The 21,754-nt window shown below is 39.7% G+C and overlaps 1 protein-coding gene across 3 annotated transcripts in view; it reads left to right on the forward strand.

Moving 5' to 3' along the window:
* Positions 1–21,754, forward strand: part of PDZRN4 (PDZ domain containing ring finger 4) — a 129,293-nt gene that overhangs the window by 101,918 nt on the left and 5,621 nt on the right. For 2 of the 3 annotated variants that reach the window (XM_056846918.1, XM_056846921.1), the window contains 4 exons: positions 3,255–3,353; positions 6,206–6,268; positions 13,961–14,062; positions 17,524–17,640. In XM_056846918.1, the coding sequence (XP_056702896.1) occupies positions 3,255–3,353; positions 6,206–6,268; positions 13,961–14,062; positions 17,524–17,640 (381 nt within the window). The remainder of the gene's footprint in view (positions 1–3,254; positions 3,354–6,205; positions 6,269–13,960; positions 14,063–17,523; positions 17,641–21,754) is intronic. The other variant, XM_056846920.1, reaches the window with a different exon arrangement.

Raw genomic sequence — 21,754 nt, forward strand, 5'->3', positions numbered from 1 at the left:
TGCAGTGCTGAACTGAGTGGCCCATGCAGCATTAACTTGTAGCACTTCAGGAACCACTCACCACTCTGCTTCACATGCCCCTGGGCCATTTTCACTTCTTCATCTACCCCTATGTGCCATGCTTTCAATTTGTATATCTCCCAGTCTGTAGAAAGTATCAGTACCATTTCACAGTGCACCCAGGTGATCAGTATATAGTGCATTGGGGGGAGAATGTGGCCATGCTGTGAAGCATCTTGGGTTGCTCTCACAGTTTCATGGGAGCTAAAGCTTTCAATAAATCAAATCAGCTTTCTTACAAAGTTAAATGCCATTTCGCACAACTCTGGTCTAAAGAAACATTTTGGAATGAATTAACTTGAAAGAGCACCAGGGTCACTGTGCAGTCACATACAATGAATTATTATTACTTTCATGCATATATGTTGGTTTACAAAAGATAGACCTTGTCTGTCTTGATGTCGAGGAGTTTCTGCTAGCAGGACAATGAAGGTGAATGGATTTCTGCTTGTACACTACTTCTTGTTTGCCATGATTTAAAGACCTCTGTCTCTGTCCTTTATGGCATATTTAGACTTCCTTATAGGCCTCAAAGGGGTCACAAGCTTTTTCTGTTTCTGAAATGTATACCTTGTTACGGTAATGTACGCCATTTTTGTTACTGTAATTTTATCCTAATGTTAATTGTAATCAAATATTCACTTCCTTCAGAGACAGACACCAATCATTATAGGTTTAAAATAAGACTGCTGTTTGGTTGGTTCTTTGGTTGGCCCAACAAGTTAATTATTTGTAGCATTCTTTCCTTTGGAAATAACATTTCATACTTCCAGTGCATTCCTAAGAACACTTTCCTACGAGTAAACCCCATTGAATCAAATGAAGCTTACTTCTCCATAGACCTGCTTAGGATAACTCTCTTACTGTAGTTTAAATGCGTACCTTTCACGTTTCTTCAGTACTCTCTATATATATCTAATCATATAAAGAAAAAGAACAAACAACCTTGATTCAGTGCATTTCTAAGAGCAAATAAATTATTCTGAATATACAGTAGATCAAAAGCAGAACTAATACCCAACAGTCAGCATTTTCTATTTTAAAAATATTTAATTAAGACATCTGTACTCTGAATTTTTTTTATCCTGTATTTTGAAGGCTCAGTATAGATCTGTGTCAAGTCTAAAACAATTTCCAAAAGTCTAATGACACAGGTAAACAAGATTATAACTCCAAGCTTCTTCTCCTGTTCTCTTCTTTACATGCCATTAAACGCAGTCCCATTTTGTTTAAAAAGGCATTAAACAACTACTATTAATGGAAGCTTTTTTAAAAAAAAAAATCATTTTCTAGCTGAATGCTGTCCATGGAGCATGGGAAACTTGGAGAAGGAAAGAGAGGAGAAAGGCAGGTTTCATGAGGCTTCTCTTTTACCATTCCATAAGATAAAATCAGTGTGTGGGAAGAAAAACACCCTTTTCTTATAGATCATCAACAGTACAATCCTGAACAGACTAGCTCTGGTATAAGTATATTTAAATCCATACTTTGGATTGCCATATAGTAATGAAATATAGGATTGCCCTATGATGCTTTTTCTTTAGAATCCTTATATTGGTATGCTATTAAAGTACATTAAAATTATTGTAATGAACATTGCCTCCTAAAATGCAGTATATAGTAGCTGGTATATTCATTTTTAAAGACCACAGTATTATACTACTGTAAAAATGAAATGCCAAACATAATGATTATTGCAAATAGAGTATATAAACAGAATCAGAATGGACTATGGTTACAGATGATTCCACTGAGCATTTGTACTTGAATATCAAAATTTGCACTGCAGTCCTAAACAGAAGTACACCTTTCCAGGCCCACTGACTTCAAAGGATTTAGAAGGGTATAACTCTGTTTAGGATAATACTGTTAGATGACAAAGTGCTCATTCTGCACTTTAGTTTACATCAGCGTTCAGATAGCTGTTTAGTTTATTTAACTACCTTATTTATTTATTATTGGTGTATCACTGCATAGGTTGCATTATTAATTACCCTATATTTGAGACTTTCTATATGCACAAGTAGGAATTCTCCTGTGGCCAGCACTCTTAGGCCTCAGATGATATTAGGAATGCATGTTCAAGTCCAAATTAATGAAAAATTGGAACAAAAATTCCCATCCATTACAATGATTAGGTTAATCAGGAAAAAATGGAAATAACAAGAAATGAATTTAGCATTCCATTACTCTTTCCAGAATTTTGCACATAATTGCATACTGAGAAAGGAAACTGAGATCCTTTCTCTAATCTGTCTGAAATTTGACAGGGAGGATCCCTTTTTTAATGGGCACAATTCTTAAAATTCCATACTAGTTGGATGGGTGATAAAGAAGACATACAGTGGAAACAAGAATGAATGTAAGAACTAAAATGAATCTGTAATAATATATAAGAATGGCAATGAAAATAAACAAAGAATTTGAAATTAAAATGTAAGAAAATTATATACCTAAATATACAAATAGATTAGGCAAATTATCTTCCCCTTTTATATATGTGTCCATTATTTCCTTCTTGATACTTCTACTTTCACTGGAAATATTATATTAAGTGTTATTTGCTTCATATTACAACTATCTATCTGTTTATCTATATATGAACTTCAAAAACACAACTGAAATTCTGGAATAAGTTATATTTCAAATTATTATTTATCTAGCACTTAACAATATACTAGGTTCAATATGTGATTTGGCAGATAACTCTGATTTTGGTTTATGGTTTAAGAGGCTGATGGAAGACTGACACTGGCATGTGATTGATTGATGAACACTTTGTCTTTCTTCTGTCCCATAAATCAACGATTGGCTTGATAGAAGTAAAATGACTGGGTGATAAATTGTCAACCTTTCTTTAAAAAAGTGGATCCCTGCAAAATCAACACACATTCCTGATTTTGTTATGCCAGGTTTTGCTGTGTACCATCTCTTGTAAATTTTGGGTACATGTGTCTAAAGCAGGCATTTGTCAGTAAAACAGGAAGTACAGCAATACTGAATGAAAATAGCATTCACTATTCTTATCAAGAAATATTTAACTTTGAATCAATGAACTGAGGTAAAGCGATTGGTAAACACTATAAGGTAAATACTGTGAAAATGTCTCCATTGTTAAAGAAGTAAAGAAGACGACTGCAGCAGAACTTGTTGTCAAAATAGATGCCTCAGTGCACTGTACTTTTTTCCTACAGGAGGTTGAACTCTGTCGTGTTAGCAGCCAAGAAAAACTGGGCTTGACTGTCTGTTACCGCACAGATGATGAGGAAGACACAGGAATCTATATCAGTGAGGTAAAGATCTGGTGGCAGAAAGAGAAATAAGTATTCTATAGTCTGACTGAAAAATTCTGGCTGTTTATTGTCCATTGCAATTATCAGGCATAATTATGTCACTTAAACTATATAACTGTTATTACTAGCATGTTTGTTTAATGTAAGTGCTTCAAATACAGCAACATCATTATGGGGGGGAAATTGTCCCAAAGGTCTGAATATTCCCTGAAATTCAATAGCTGGAGCCTCTGTTTCATGCCTTAAATCTCTAGAAGTGTGCACGAAAATTGGCTTGTGTCTGTGGTCAGCCTTCTGCTTGGAACTAACTGATAAATGAAAAAAGTGATCTTTTCTTGCATCTCAATCTTTAAAAATTGAAACTGTGAAATTGTTGATCTCCTGACAAATATATGTAATTTGTCAGGAAAATCTGCCTTGTTACCAAAGTATTAGAAAGTATAATCATAATGCCAATTTTTAAATTGGGAACCAAGGGAGAGCTTGGAAAATACAAGATAGTTTGCCTAACATCAGTTTCAAGTGAATTGGCAGAAAGCACTGTTATAAGTAGAAGTATTAGGCATGCTGAAAAAATATGGCTTCTACAAAGGGAAGGCCTGCCTTATCAATCTTTTGGAATTATTTAACAAGAATGTGGATGAAGGAATTATTTAACAAGAATGTGGATGAAGGAGATGCAGTTTATACACTTGGAACTCAAAAAAGCTTTTGACAAAATATCTTGCCAGATATTATTGAGTAATCCTAGAAGTGAACTGTGACTCACGAAAGCTCATATCTTGCCAGAAACTTTGTTACTCTTTCAGTGCATTCCTGAACCTTGAGGACAAAAGCCCTTAGGAGGCCAGGAAGGCGCTGAGCCAGCGTTCAGGCCCCCTGCTCCAGCACCCATGCCAGGTTAGGAGGCATCACAGCAGCACCTCCTCCCCACCGTTCCCCCACACTGAAAGCTCAGGAGTGCACTGTTTGAGGTGCTACTGGACTCTTGCTCTTTTCTACTGCTGCAGGCAGACTAACACGGCTGCCCAACGTAATCCTGTGGTTTAGCAACTGGTTAATCAACAGGAAGTATAAGGTAGACACTGGTCACAACAGAAAGGCATAAGCAATGGGTTTCTGAGGTCAAGTGTTCTTAACTTGTTCAGAAATTATCAAAATCAGAGGTGAACAGTGATGTCAGATTATTCAGGATAGTGAAAAGAAAGCAGGCTGTGAAGAATTCCAAGAGGATATTCTAAACTGGAATTCTTCCAGGACTATACAACTAAGTGAGTTTGTCCTAGAAAGACTTTCCTATTCTATAAGTGACTGGCACATAGACTGAGCATATCTGAGTATGTGCCAGTTCTTATGTTTATTAACACCATCTCAAACAAGGTAGCAGAATCAGTGCAGATGAAAGCGAATCAGGCAATGGAACAAAAACACCCATAATATTTTCCTTTCAGATCATGCATTAGCATTTGATAAAGCAATCTGTATTTATATTTTTAAAAGGCACCCATTCCCATATTATAGTTTAGTCCTGTTTGGAATCACTAAGCCTTTCCCTTCATTTAAGTGGGTGTAATTATTCTGTCTTTCATACCTGATTAAACACTTTAAAATCATTTTCACTCCAACAGTGCACAATGTGGTGTAGTTAACATCTGTACAGGATATAACTTGCAAATGAAATGCTCCACTTGGAAATGTTTGGTTTGAAAAATAGTTCTTGCCATGACAAGCCAAAATAGATTAGTTAAGATAACTATCAAGAGAAAGGTGATAGATAGCATTGCCCGTTCAAACAGTTGGTCAGCATTGAAGAACACCTATACTGGCTCTGAAAAAAACCCACTTTAATGGAGTCCTAAATACCCATGCTAAGAGCCCCATTGCTCAGAGTGGTAAGCTGCAGTCCTGCAGTCAAAAGCTCTGCTCACGACCTGAGTTCGATCCTGACGGAAGTTGGTTTCAGGTAGCCGGTTCAAGGTTGACTCAGCCTTCCATCCTTCTGAGGTTGGTCAAATGAGTACCCAGCTTGCTGGGGGCAAAGGGAAGATGACTGGGGAAGGCACTGGCAAACCACCCCATAAACAAAGTCTGTCTAGTAAATGTCGGGATGTGATGTCACCCCATGGGTCAGGAATGACCCGGTGCTTGCACAGGGGACCTTTACCTTTTTAAATGTCCATTTAGGTAAAATGAAAGTTAAGAGAGTTGAACCAGGACTCAGTATATAATAATTAATGCACAAAGAATTTGGATTTCCTTTACCTTTCTATTTTCCTTTATGTTTAACGTCCCAAAAGTTTATCTTTCTAGGTAAAATGGTAGTCCATAAATATTTTGTAAAAACAGAAAAACTGCTTCTTTTTGCCTGTTACAAAAATACACACATCTGTTAGGCAGCATTCTTTGTTATTTATCACTTCTCAAGCCTCACCCTTATTTTTTTCTATGGATCTTGCCATTAATACTGTATTCCATAAGAATTGAAAGCTTATGATTCACAAACACCACCCTTCTCTAGAAAGCACATTTTCCAGCTCAAATAGAGCAGGGAAGATTTTGTTGCCCATCCCCCTGGGGAAATTACAGAACCAAACTTGGGGTAAGGAGTAGTAACTGTGGCATTGTTTAATGCAGCCATTCAGTTGCTGGGGAGTCAAATCTATTTAAAGCTGTCCTGTCTTTCCAATGTACGATTTTCACAGTAGAGTCTGGAGTTCAGAAGCAAAGGTATTCACCTGACTTGAAATAGATATCTGTGTGATATGAAACTTGATACTTCAGTAAATTCTCAGAGGTGATAGATGATATTTGCCAAGTTTTTAGAGGTAATATTGGGATTTTGGCCCTTGTAGATTGATCCAAACAGTATTGCTGCCCGAGATGGACGGATCCGCGAAGGAGATCGGATTTTACAGGTATGTTACTATAAACTATGTTTCCTACTCCAGTGCGTAACAAAAGTATACTCCATGTTTTCTATGTTTATAATTGATACCTATTTGTTTCTTAACATCTGTTCCAGAGTAGAGAAGTTCTCTAACCATTAGAGACTGTTTTACTGTGGCATAAGGTTTTACTGGAAAAGACAATAACACTAGGAAAAGTTGAAGGCAGCAGGAAAAGAGGAAGACCCAACATGAGATGGATTGATTTAATAAAAAGGGCAAGAGTCCAGTAGCACCTTAAAGACTAACAAAAATATTTTCTGGTAGGGTATGAGCTTTCGTGAGCCACAGCTCACTTCTTCAGGTATCTTTAAGGTGCTACTGGACTCTTGCCCTTTTTGACTACTGCAAACAGACTAACACGGCTACCCACTGTGATTTAATAAAGGAAGTCATGACCCTCAGTTTGCAAGGCTGTTGATGATAGTGTTCTTTGGAGATCATTAATTCATAGAAAGTGACTTAAAGGCAATTAACACACACAAAATTTTATAGACAAGGTTTTATAAACACCAGATATATGAAGTATCTAGTTGTATTTGAGATCATGTTTTTCACATCTTGGCTACAGTGTACTTCATATGGATTTTATTCACCATCTCAGTTAGTGGCCAAATACAGAGTTTCTCAGTTCATTTAATTAATCACAAAAAGAAAAACTTCTGCCTGTGAAAGTTCTTCTTCCCTTGTGAACTGGACACCACTATTGATAAATTACTGTTTGCTACAATAGCAGCCAATTGTCATATTTGCTTGGATAAATTTCGGTTGTTGTAGCCTAAGGATTGGACACAGTTCTTGGGGAGATCCAAGAACTACAGTCTCCCTTCTTTGACTTTACTTTTCTTGACTTACATCAAGGCAGGGAACCCCAACTTTTTTGAATCCGAGGGTACCTTTGGAATTCTGACACAGGAGGGTGGGTGCAAGCACAAAATGGCTGTGGCAAGAGTTGGAACCAACCACAGAAAGGCTGTTACTGGAGGCAGGACCAACTACAAAATACCTGCCATAGGAGGCAAACCTACCACAGAATGACAGGGAGTGATGTTATGCATAACTGATAATAACTCTTCAACATTACAGGCAGAAGCTGTAAAATAGGATGCCTTTTAAAACGAACATATTGTGTAAAAATATTTTCATGCATGCACACAACAATGTGGTAAAGTTCCTTGTGCTATAGTGGCAGCAAATCAGATCTCCAGTGGCCAATCAGAAGTCCTGCTGGGCAAAAGCCCCATCTGGCCCCACCCACTTTCTCAAAACATTTGGCAGGTGCCAGGAAAGGTGTTGGACACTGTGGTGCCTGTGGGGACCCCTGCTGTAGGGGATTGACTGACTGGATCCAAGAGGTAGTGAATGCCTCTTTGAGAGAGGAATAAGTCAGGAAACCAGTCCTAAAGAACATCTTCTCTTGTATCCCAAGGCTTTTTCTGTCTGTTTCATCTGTCTTGCACATTTTTATCCCGCCCTTCCTCCAGAGAGCCTAGAGGTGGTGTACATAGTTTCTCCCATTTAGTGTTACGTTTACAACAACCTTAGGTTGGAGACTGAAAGAGTCAGTGGTCCAGTAAGTTTCATGGCTGAGTAGTAATTTGAATTTGTATCTCTCTGTTAAAGTTCAGCACTCTAGCCATCACACCAGACCAGCACTCTTCATGCCCTGTGAGATCTCCCTGTCTGTCATGGTGCATACAATGGCTAATGAGAAAGTTGTTCCTGTCACCAGGCCAAACATGCCGTACTTCCTTAGTATTGGGTAGGGAGCTAGCTAGTTGTCTGTTTGTTATCCTAGCAACCAGTACTTCCATAGAAGTTGTTTCTGGTCCATTCACTTCTATTGCCTTTGTAGCATTCATGCCTTCGGCCATATTGTTTGGAACTATGTCCACTGGGTCAAAACATATCCTTAGCTGAAGAAGATTCCTAATCTAAGTGGTAGTATCTAATAAGAAGGAACACCCTAAAGGAATACAAAAACAAGTACCCAAGTACAAGAACGCATATCAAGGTAGGCATGTATTGTAAACTACAAAATGAAAACACCTCCTGAACACACAGTATGAAATAATGTGACAAGCATAAAATTGTAAATGGCTGATATTATTTTGCTTTTTTTGGCTTCTTGTTTTGAATTGGTGGCTGTTTTTAAATTGAGTAAATGGAAATTGTCTGATTAAGATCTATTTGAAATGGAATTTGGCTGACCATCTATGGTTCGTCATGTTTGTTAACTTCTTTCTGATGTTTCTACAATTGTGCTTTTTACTAGATGTATGCATATCAATATGCTGAATTTTTTTAAAAAAACCTGAAAATTCATGCACTCCCCTAATATTTACAAAAGGGGTACCTGCAAGGATTTGTGGCATGTCATCTCTTTTCCCCTCATCCACTATTTCTCCTTCCCTTCCCTGAAAGTCCCCAGCCATTCCCCTTTAACTGCTTCCTTCTCTCCTTCCCACCCACCAACCAACCTACCATTATCTGCCCACCTGTCCAGCTGTTCCTCCTTCCCTCCCCTGGCCATCTGTACTTGGGGAAATTGTAGCCCTGTTGCATGGTGGGGCATCCTCAAGGACTTGCTGGGGGCAGCTCACTTTATCTTTTTTTCCCGCATACACTATTTCCTCTTTCTCTCCACCTGGCAACCACCATATCCTCACCTTTTCCCAAAGACCTTGTGTGTTTCTTAAAGGTAAAGGCACTGTTTCTAATATTTGGTGGGGCATTGAAGACCCCGGTGTATGTTTTTAAGATTTCAGATTTTTATGCAAAGCTGGATCTTTTCTTAGGTTTTGTAGAAAGATCTTTCTTGCCTGGTAATGGCTATAATCTCTGGATTTAAGTATCTACAGGAAAGGCCTGTAGAAAAAAACATTTGGCCATGTTGAGAATTAGATATATTGATCTTTCTGTGTATTTGAACACCTGTTAGTGGTGCATCACTTTTTTTCATATTGTGGTTTTTAGGTAGTGTTTTCATTTTGTCATTTACAGTGCAGCACTATTTTTTATATCTGATATATATAACAGATTGGGCCAAAAGGAATTTTCAATTAGAAATGATGTCAAATATTGGAAATTTGTATTTTGTTCTTTAACTTGCACTATATAAATATTGGTAACAACCACAGTGATCACTAAGGGCTTATTTGGGTGGTGGGGAGGCTGACTGTGTACATTCAGTGCACCTGATTCCAAAAATGGCCATATAGAATATGAGCTGGCACATATGTCATAGACAACACAAAGGAATATAAAATGGCATGAAGATCCAATCACACTTTCCCCCAGGCTGCTGTCCCACATGTCAAGGTGCACAGTCAAACTCTTTGTAAAGATACTCATCAAGATGTTACTGTGATGAATTCTTGCTACCTAAACCAGAAAGTAGAGTTGAAAAACCCAATTACAAAATTGTCTCTATTTACAGTTTGATCAAGGTCACTCTTATTGTGACCACCTTGTGTTTGATAGCAGTGACATTCTGAAGACTTAGGGCACTTTTCTTAAGAGGAACTTGTGGTTCCTGCTAATTCTCCCCTCTCACTGCATTCCCCACATTATTATGTTCCTTTGAGATACTCAGTAGGCTGCATCATGGAAATCTCACTCCTTAAGAAAATGTACATCTTTAGAACTATGTGGTTGGCTACAGGCCATAGAAACTGTGTTTGAAGATCCAGGAAAGCTAGAGAGTCTGCCAGCAAAATTGAACATATAAAAACTTCAGACTATAATACAGTTTTCTCTAGCAAGATCTTTTTCAAGGTCTACTAGCAATAAATATCATGAGAAGAATGAGCAGTATGGTTTATTCTGCTACACAGCTGGCTGAGAACTTGATATGTTAGAAGACAGAAGGCTTGTTTGTGAAACCTATACTTGTTTATTTAATACATTTTGGCAATGCTAATGCCAGAAGCATGACATTTAGATTTTATTTTGAAAAAAATCTAATAATTTTCATTTTTGCTCCTGACCACTATTACACCTACCAACTATTCTTTTTTTTCTTTTTCTTTTTGTGGGGTGAAGGGAATGTTTGAGTCCATTTTCATTCACTTATCCAGTAATGCTTGTGGGCAATGGCAAGTAACTTCTGTACAAATATCCCTATAACTGCTAGACGTTAATTCCGCCATCACGAAGGTGCAGTGAATGTTTCAAGATCAATCTGATTCCATCCTACTGGTTCTTTCATTTCCTCAGGAAACATCTTTGCTGAAAACATAGCTTTATTTCTTGCTGCACTATCAGATCGGGGAACCAAACAGATCTTTGGAACACATTAAGATCTACAAGCTACCTGACTGAAACAGCCTTTACTTTGAAGGAAAATAATAACCATGGTTGAATGTCAAGCTTGTGCTGGGATATGTTATTTTATTTCTTTGTCTTGAGGAGAATATGAAAAAAAAATGTTTTCTAGCATACAAATTATATGAGCAAACATTACTTATATCTCAGTACCTTCCTTTGTTTGGATGTTTGGGTGATATGACTTTCAGACACACCAGAATTGAAAAGCAGTGGGCCATATAACAGATCTACCCATGTCACTACACAAGTTTTGGTATGTAGAGTATTGGCTTTATATAGTCTGTGGTTTAAAAAAACTTTGCCAAACTTACCAAGGTTTGTGCCAGGACAAATCAATCTGTATTATATTATATAAACTAAACATAGATGCACACATTTGCATGTTTTGCAAGTTATAGAGAGAAGAATGGAAGCCCTGACTCCTCTTTGCCTTTTGAGACTTCATTCATATACTTTGTCCACATACATACTTTTTTCTGCAAAGCATAAGACTAGAAGCTTACTTTTTTAAAAAAAAAATGAAAGTGGAAATTTCTGGAATACTGACTTCTACTACCATTACCGAATTCTGTTGGCTTTTTGTGTGCTTGTGCTTATAGAATAGACACAGGTTTGGACATTGTATTGCAGTTTGTGTAAGAACAGATTTTTTTTCACAAGGTATTGCTCGAATGCATTACAAAATAGGTACAACATACACGGAATACTTTTTATAATTTACCTTGATGCCTAAATAATCTCTTGGGACTAAAGATTGAAAAGTCCAGATATGACAAAAATGCTAGAAGAGACAGGGCTTTTGCCAAATAATGCACATGTGGCTGTGCTGACATGTGGCCTGGGGTCTGATTATTAAGTTTATCACAAAATGAATTAGGGATGTGGGTCTTTCATACTGGACAAAGTGCTGGCTCCTTGCCTACCCTTGAGATAAATCAGAGGAATGGGGTCTGGCAATTTTATTTTGCAGGGATTATATTAAATAATTGCAAAAAAAAAAAAAGCAATGTTGTAGTGACACAGCATCTTCTGAAGATCAAGTGAAGTATCTGGAAATTGAGTTTCCTCTTTGTGGTGTTTTTCCCAGTGATATATCCCATATTTTCCTTATAAGCTTCCATTAACATGTTTTATGTAGTGATTCATGCAGTATGAAATATAAATTTGTTATATTTGTAGATTAGGGTTGTGGCTGCAATTCAATCCCTTTGAAACTGATGGTGGGGACTCCAGGGTTTTAGTTGATCTGAATAACAATCACAAAATAAAACTATGATGGCCCTTGTAAAATCTCATTCGAATTTTGACTAGAAGTGATGTGGTCAGTGACAGGTGTTTTGTGTGTGTGTGTGTGTGTGTGTGTGTGTGTGTGTGTGTGATGGTACTTACCATTACTGAGTACCAGTACCTTTCTGGGGGCTCTCCTGTCAGGATCCATGTGGGCCATTATGCCCCACGCAGCCAGAGAAAGAGAGAGTGGACTCTCAGAAACAGCCTAGTGGAGATTTGCAGGGGGAAGAGGGAGTTAGTGGAAATCAGCACAGCCTTATATATAAGTACTGTCACTTTTTTTTAACAAAACAAAGTTCATAACTGCTTGGTTAGTAAATATAATTTGATACTTTAATTGGACATCATTCCCAACTCTTCCCCCCAAAACTTGTTATTTGGCTTTGAATGGTAAGCAAGCTCTTGTGAACATATATTCAACAGATCATGTCTAGATACTTGGGCAGTCTAGGCTATGGCATTCCAGATGCTTCCTGTTCCAATCCATTGGGTTGTGAAGTATTTCTAGATGTCAGTATCTGTGCATGTTCTGTTCTGGTCAAGCCTTAAGCCTGATGCCTCCACTGGTGCTGGTCTTCCTGCCACTATCATCCCACAGGTAAGTTTGGGGGAAAGGATTTGGCAGAAGTCTGGGATGTGGATACTCTGTATTGGGAATGTAACAGAGGCTTGGCTCTGAGTGAGCCATTACCTCAGAATGGTTTGAGCTTAAACAAATTAAGTGAAACCCATTCTGAACTGAGCATTTGAGTGAGGGTCAAACTACATCTGATGGTGTCCGCAGGTCCAACTCACGGATGCCAGTGCCATTTTAAAAAGATTTTAAAATGCTACAAGGGAGCACAACAGACTGAGGCACTCTTGTTCCCCACCACACACTTTTTCAAGGTGTGCATTAAAAGGAGGGGAAGGGAACAAGAGTGCCTCAGCTTGCTACACTGCAGACACGATCAGGATTGAGCCATCACAGCATTTGAAATCTCTTTTAAGATGGCAGCAGCATCCACAAGTCGGACTCATGTCTAGTTTGGCCCTGAGATTACACCATTCTCAGTTTTGCTGTGGGATGGGCTGACCCATATTTGGTATAATTTAGACTGAAAGTGCAAGCCTTATTTTCAGATTTAAATAATATCACATAGTTTCTTTTGCTTTGCTTTTGCTCTGTACTCTGTACAAATCTGTACTCTGTACTACTCTGTACAAATTTGGGTAGAATGAGTAGTAGAATCAGTGAGATATGGAAAAGCCTAACCATGTTACATACAGATATTATAATCTTTCTCTGCAAATGTATACATTGTATTTCAAATTTGGCAGCATTTCTGTATGTTGTTCATCTGTTGTCTGCATTTGTAACTCCTTATTTAGCCATAGTTAATATATACTATAGACAGAACTACACTCAAAGGTTGAAAGAAAACATGGTTTTTACTATTAAATTGTTACTAATGTTGCCTTTTTAATTACAACAGTAAACATTTATTATAAATTTTGATCCTCAACCACACATGTGTGTTGTTAGTGTATGTGTGCATGTGCACACATATCAAATAATTAAACGAAAGAGCAATCAGCAGTGGACTGTAAGTATTGCCTAGTAAGAGATAATACTGTAGACCTCTAATTGGCTCTCTCTAAGCTTCCAGTATGACTGATTTCAGCTGTAGTATTACTAGTCTTGCTTCCACCAGCACTATTATCTCAGACTGACACTTCCATTACTCTGAACAGAGAAAGATGAACATCACCTGTCAAGGGCTGGTTAATTGTGTTGCTAGATGTATGTTGCCAGGGCGCAGGTTGGACATTTATGAACATAACTGCTTCCTCTGATGTCCGCCATCCTTCAACGATCGATACTGCTCTTACAGTAAGCGCATAATTGAGTGAAGGCACTTACAACTGAGGGGGGCTGAAGATGAGCCCATTGTGTGAGCTTCATTGTCCATACATTTACCACAAATGAGCTGATATTTGCTCTATATTGTGTTTTGTGTTGCGGAAATAGAAACTAATGTGCCACTTTCATTTGTTTTCTAGATAAATGGCCAAGATGTCCAGAACAGGGAGGAGGCAGTGGCATTGCTCTCTAGTGACGAATGCAAGAAAATTGTGTTGCTGGTAGCAAGACCAGAGATGCAGGTAAGAGTAAATAGATGCATTGGGACAAGGCTGTTTCATAGCCATGGATAATGAATACCTGAAAAATAGCAATACAAAGGTTCATGTCGAAGTGGAGAAAATGAGAATAAATAGTCTTCACTATTTCATAGGTAGAGACATAAACAACGTTAACGAGAGCTTGATTACCAATGAGTTGCTAAAATCGTATGAACCTAAAAGTATCTACCACATTTTCTATTGCTAATGAGATGCTTAACAAAAAAAGAGAGAAGGAAACCCACAGAAATTGCTTGTGCATGGTTAGAAATTCACTGTTGTTTTCATCATTGTGCCAGACGGTATTGTATTTACTTGAAAGAACGATTACCCTGAATTTGAGACGCTCTCTCCCAATGGTATACACAAAGAAAATTATTATTGGACACAACTGTAACTTGTTTGTGAATTTAAGACACGCTCCTCTTTTTTGTAATGACAGACTTGGGAAAAGACCTAGTCTTGATTTTGACTAAATACTAGTTTAGTTTAAGAAGGTAGCCATGTTGGTCTGCAGTAAAACAGTAGATCTGATGAAGGGAGCTTTGACTCTTGAAAGCTTGTCCCCCAAAAACTTGTTGGTCTCTAAGGTGCTGCTGGACTCAAATCTAGCTGTACTAGTTTAGAGTCAGTTATTCTAGAAGTTGACAGATACAGTATTGTGGCTTCTTTGTACAGTATTTCAGTAATATTTACAGCAAGGTTCGGATTTCTACACCACACAATAAAAATTGTGTGTGTGTGTGCCATACTTTTTAAGCAACGTTTAATTTTTTAGCAAAAGGTGACTCCCTGCATTTTACAGAATCAAAATGTTCCTGTAGTTTTATGAACATGAATTTGTGTTTTGGTGAAAGGAAATATTAGGCCGATTACAACAGGAGCAGATATAGTACCAGAAGAACACTATTTGGGCTTCCTTTTATATTGTTTTTAAACCCACTACAAAGCAAAAAGTACATTCTATTGATACTATTCTATCCATCTGTCATTGGTTCAGGCAAAGTTGGTTATATTGCAATTTGTCTCTCATGTTATTGATCTGATATCTTTCAGAGCTGGTGACTGCACAATCTCTATAAATTACATTGAGTAAATATAATTCAATGTCACCTGGAATCCCTCCTTGACTATAGTAGTTATACAAGATCACAGTTTGAAGCATATATTTCCTTTATAGTCCTGCACATTCTAAATGGCCCCAATAAAAGAGGCTGTATACCAGAGCAGAGGAAAGCAATTCACCTCAGGTTTATGTTGCTTGGATATGGCTCTTGTAGGCTTAGATAACTCTCCGAAACTATAAAGGGTTCTGAAACAGCCCTGCTTATAGATTTAAGGGCTTTTATATTATTGTGGGATACATCTGTATGGATCTGAATATATAACAAAAAGTGTGTCATAAGTATGTCCTTACCAATATGGAAAAAATAGCCTTAAAGCAGAAGGAGATGTTGGGCATACTTAATAAGACTTGACTTCTAGTATTCTTTCCTGGCAAAGAAATGTACATCTTCTCTGAAGTACATCACATTAAGATTCCTGGTTCAGAGCTACCTTTGCTGCTGCAGGTAGCATCTGGAGGCTTTTTCAGTCCTGCTCAGTCCTGCTGTCGTCTAGACAGTGTCTAGGTAGGAGATTCTGCCAGAGATAGCAAAATGAAACCAGAAGTGAGGGAGAAATACTTTATGGACAAGGCTCAATTTCCAGGATCTCAATTTATAGGGATCAGATTGTACAAGATATAAGAGACCTTCACCCAAGACCCTAGAGAGCCACTGTCAGTCAGTATATACAGTAGTGACCATGAGAGACCATTGGTTTGACTCTTTCTAAGGCAGCTTCATGTATACATGACAATCCTCCAAAAATGATCGTCTGTAAATGCTCTTAAATGCATTCGGATTTTAAAGTGTTATTAAGTCACAATATTTTCATGCCATTTTATGAGATAGCACTGCAGTGTATCACACTGAAGTGAAGTCTTGAAAATATTTGCTTTAGTTCCCCTTTCAGTGACATTATAACATAAGTTAATGCACATTAAGGGACTGGTAAACTAAAATAGTTGTTAACAGACCTGCTGACATTATTGTTTTTCCTATAATACATCAGATCTATCCAGTCTCCATTCCAGTTTGGTGTGACACTCCAGTCTCCTTCCATGAACATGAACAGAGATCTGATCAATCTAGTTCTTCAGCAGCTGCTTCACTTTGCATAGGTTAACCCAGACCCAATTTTATATGTGAAGTGCCACCCATGAAAAACCAATTTCTATATTGCTGGAGCTCCATTTTGTGCCAGTTAGTACATGTGGTTTATATGAGTTTATGGGATAGCATTTTAAATTCCCATGAAAGCAAATAAGATTTGTCATGAAGCAGAAACTCAACATATGATCTGCCTGAACCATGAAGTTCACGCTTGTACTCATTACCATTGTAGCATGGAGCTCTGACCTCGCAGAAACAATTTTTCACTACCTGCCACATTGTTAAAGTGCCATCTTTGCCCATAGTGATGCTATAGGAAAGGGATAGAGGTGGCAGGTAAATTGTTGACTCAAAACACTCTCTTTTGACTTTACACACTAGTACCAAATTTGAAAATGTAATGCGTATTTGCCTTTTGATACAAGGGATTGCTGACATTGGCACCCCTTTGGTCCTCTCTGCAACTTTCACTTAACATTTGTTCATTATAGTCAGAGGTTTATTCAGATCCAGAATAAAGATTTGTCTGTGTAAAATTCCTGTTGGCTAAGTTAACCAAAACAGGTCTTATTGTCTTGTGGACAAAATAGTCAACATATTTTAAAGTAATGCTCTCCTGATATTTTTGTAAGAACTCCCCAAGTAATAGTTGAAAAACAAAGTGTGCCTTATGGGCACCTTGTCAATCAATTATTCTGTTGTTGGTGTTGTAGCTGCTGTTACTGGAAGTTTACCTGGAAAAAAATCAATAGGACAATGTGATAGAAATATATGATGAGAATGCTCTTGGAAATCCAAGCAGTGAGACATGTTACTGACATAGAGGTTGTTAAGGAGAAAGAAAGCAATTGTCTCATGGCCATATATTAGTATCTCTAGATTCTTTTAAAGCTGATGCTCTCAGAAGTAAAGAACATGACAGCTTCTGGATTATGCAGTACGTTTTCTGCACATTTTGAAAGGAAATAATGTTCTATGCGTACGATCTCCCTCATTATGAGAGAAAAATCAGTTATACTATTTCAGGAAAGGATAAAGGCCTAAGAGTCCAATTTTTTAATCATCTTTCCCCCCCTGCCTTTTTGAAAAGCGAGCTCCAAGACCTCAGTATTCTGAAGAGAGTCATTGTTATAAAAAGAACTAGTCAGGCATTGCCATTCGGATTTCCCTTATTTTAAGCATGCATTTCCACTAACCTCATGTAATGTACTAATGTATTCTTTACAGCTGGAAGAAGGATGGCTGGATGATGAAAGGAATGAATTCTTAGAGGATTTAAACTTAGAAATGTTGGAAGAACAGCATAATGAAGCAGTGCAGTACACAGGCAATGAAGTGGAGCAGGTAGGCTTGACATAAAATGTGTGGCTTGAAATGTTCTGAGGTGAATGTTTTTAATAAACAGACAACACAATGAAAGAAAATAGGAAATTATATTCCCAGGCTTCACTAGAACATTGCCACTAAGATGCACAAATGGTAACAAACAAGAGTGATATATTTAGGGAGTAAACATGAAATATTAAGGGGGGGAGAGTAAGATTTCTCATTCACTCATGGCATTCCTAATATTTTAACTTCCCACTATATTAATTTGGCTTACTCCTTCAGCTCTTTCCACAGTAATATCCTGATAGTTTATGAACGTTTTCTTTTTTTTTCCAGTTTATGTGCATGCCATATCTTTAGCAATAATGCACACAATAACTGCTATTTCCCCCCCCAAAAAAATAATGAACTTGATATCCCAGGTGCAGTTACCGGTATATTTCCCACACACACAAATGCTGTATGTGATTAGGATGGTATTCTAATGTTCAAGGTGTTACAGGTATCCTGAATTTGACAGGATTGACCTGTCAGTATATATAAGAATATTTAAAGGACCTGGGGATTTTTTAAAATTATTCCCCTTCGATTGTGTATTTTGCAGCATGCCAAAATTATTTTTCTCTGTTTGGGGTTGCACAATACTAGTGGCAAACATATGAATCATTTCACATAAGGATGAACTGCAGGTCCTCAAAAACATGCATAATATGGGCTAATTAGTAATATGAAACATTATAGTTTGTGCTCATAATGAGGAATTAATGTGACATGTTCCCCTTGAAAATGGTTCCGTCTAATATCATCCTGCTATATTCACAGGAATTATATATTCTACAGGTAAATTAAAGAGGCATATCTTAAATTTGAGCCTCTATCTAATATTATGTTTCTATTGTTAATATTCGGATTCTTTGTTATAGGGATGTAGAGCAGCACCAAAATTTAGATTCAGAGTTCAGATTCAGAATGGTAAAGATTTGGCATTTCCGAATAATTGAAATTCCATTGAAATGCATATGATATAGATGTTTCTTTCTAAAAACAAGGCAAGCCCAAACCACCACAAGAGGCGACCGGAGATGCCTACCCCACCTCTCCAGGCATCTCCCGCCAACGCCTAATGCTGCAACCACCCGCAGAGCCAATGTCGTATGTCCTGTAGCCATATGTCCATGCCCCATGACGACAGGTGCACCCCGTCCAGGCAGAACAAGGCCCCCATCCGATGAGACAGGTCCGGGAGGTGGATCACGGCTCCTCCCAAGGCCGTCACTGCCTTATCCACAACCACTGTGACCTTCCGCCTGGCCCAGTCCACCTTTAAGGGGACTGCGCACCCCACCAGCACCTCCGCTCCAGCATGTCCGACCACACCAAGGTCGTCCTGGGCAGCCGCACGGCCAGGGTCCGCAGGTCCGCCGCTGCCTCATGCAGATCACGGCCCCTCCGTCTCACCAGGTCGTTCTCACCCAGCTGGATTACCAAGATGTCTGGTGTCCCATGTTGCCACACGCAGCACCCCACCTGCGGCACCAATGACTCCCAGCGCATGCCATGAATGCCAAACCAGGAGATCTCCAACCGCTCCTCCAGCCCCAGGTGTCTTCCCCAACCAGCACCCGTAGTATAGATTCCAGTGGGCTGACATACACTTTATATGCAGCAGAACGCCAGCGACCGATTGCCTTAATCCTGTCTTCCTATAGGCCGCTCGCTGCCGCCGTGAAGCCTGCCCCTATCCTGAATGAATGGGATGCAAAGTCCCCTGGGGTAAGCCCCAACCTGGCCAACCCCATGCACATAACACCCGTGAATTGGTACCTTGTAAGCGGAGCACTGTCAGCATGCCTCAAAAAGATCCCATCCCCGGCTGGTCTGACCGCCACAAAGGCTTTCGTGGCCCTGACCAGGCAAGGCACCCGTCGAGGAGTGCTGCCGAGCCTCAGAGCGCACCCCTTACCCTCCTGATCGGTCTTGGAATGCACAACCCTGATGTGCACCTCCCGTTTCCGGACCGTCATGCCTTGAGCCTGCAGTGCATGGCTGGATCCATCCCTGGCGGACTCCACCACCAGTTCCCCCACCCGAAAGGCTCCATAGAAGGCCAGGGTAAATGCTGCCTCAAACAGGATGGCTCGAAAGGGGACCAGCAGACCTGCCGCAATATCACAATCAGACCCGACAATATGTCTAGGGTAATAGGTTTCCTCTTATCCGCCAGCGGCGGGTTCACCCATCTCCCACCCTCCACCGCTCTACGTGCAATGAAGAAATCACAAGGGTCAGCGAAGCCATGCGCTTTACTAAAAAAAGGTAATGGCCACCATGTGACCCAAAATGGTCCTGGGTGCCAACCCGTGCTCCCTCAGGTCTGCTAAGTATCACAGGACCATTTCTTCTGAGGCCGGTCAGCCCCCAGGATCCCCTTCCCTGGCCGAGAAGGCAAGGAAGGAGTCTGGCTGAAAAGGAAATGTTTGAAACTAGGCAGGTCAAAACGAACCTGCGGACCAACTGCATGACCCATTCGGAACGAGACAACTGCTTATTAATGATCTTCACCACGGCTTCGTTGTCGCACCAGAACACCACCCGCTTGTCCTGGAACTGACCTGACCACAGGGTAACAGCTACCAGTATGGGGAAAAACTCAAGGAACGTGAGGTCCCAGGTGCCGAGGCCAGGGGTGGGGCTGCTTTTTATCCCCCCCCCGGGCACGCCGGCCGGCACTGATGCCATTGGAGCCGGGCGGGCCCCGTGACAGCCCGGAAGGGCCCGCCAGGCCCACCCGGGGGGGGGGAGGAGAGACAGCCACGGGGGCGGATGGGAGCAGGCAGCCACCATTGCTCTTCCCAGCCACTCCACGTAGAGCATGGGCCAGCCCCCCACCCCAATGGGGGGGCGGCGAAGGCCCCCCGGGGCCACCCACACCATTGCCCCCGCCACCCCAGAACAGCCGAGGCAGCCGGTAAGCCAGGACCCCAGTCTCCTGCCCCCCTGTTCCCCCCCTGCAGGAACTGATGCATGTGGTAATACCACTGTGGTAATCCTGCACCTTTTTTTCATGTGCCAAATCCTTCTGCCATCCCTATATTTTATACGTCTAATCCATACAAACATTTTCTGTTCAAACAGTATTTGTTGCATCAGAACACAGACAGGAGCAGACAGGAGAAAAATGCATCTCTCTCTCTCTCTCTCTCTCTCTCTCTCTCTCTCTCTCTCTCTCTCTCTCACACACACACACACACACACTGCACACATACAAAATCCATAATATATATGAATCAAACAAATCTTATCCTTATGACCAATATATTTCAGAGGAGGTGGTAAGTAAATATAAAATTTCCCTGTTGAGTAATGTAATATGAGGTGCTTGGATAAGGGGCACAAGGAGGACTGTTTCAGCATGAACCACATCAGTCGCTAGCAAATAGTCAGTTGATAACAGGGGAATTATAAAGCTGCTATGTCCACCTTTCTTTTAGAAAGAACCAATGAGAAAGTGATTTCTGTTGTCTGTGCTTGCATCAGGATTTTATTAGTACCAACAGGCATCGTTTACAGACTTGGCTCTCAGCCCTGTCCCCTCTCCCTTAGCAAACCATGGCAACAACAATCAGGGGCGGATTCTCTGCTTCTTTTTGCCGTCATCCTTGGTATCAGTCAGTCTTGTAGACATGTTTCACTTGTATTTCCCTGACAACCCTGCCTTTATTCTATAGGGTTACTGGACTTCTGAATATCTAGATTATTCATAATAAATGGACTTACAAAATTCAGATTTGGAAATATTCAGTACATTCCAAATATGCTTTATTTTGTATATTTCAAATGCTTCCAAATTCTTATTCCACGTCCCTAATAATTATTTGGTAAGTGCTGTTGTTTAAAGAATATGCCTAATTTGCTCTCTTAGAACAGCCACTATATTTGTGTGTGTGGGGGGGTGGGGATTATCAGAATATGGTAGACCATCCAGTGTTAATTCTCAACTCCCTGTGTTTGTAGAGAAGAGCATATGCAGTGTGAAACATAAATGCTTTCTTCAAAAAGGCAGCCCAGTATTGAACAGTTTCTTTTGGTGTATCAGTTTGATGCTGTAGCTGGCAGATCATTCTAGCTG

This window comes from Euleptes europaea, chromosome 3 (assembly GCF_029931775.1).
Source record: "Euleptes europaea isolate rEulEur1 chromosome 3, rEulEur1.hap1, whole genome shotgun sequence".
NCBI classification, from domain to species: domain Eukaryota; kingdom Metazoa; phylum Chordata; class Lepidosauria; order Squamata; family Sphaerodactylidae; genus Euleptes; species Euleptes europaea.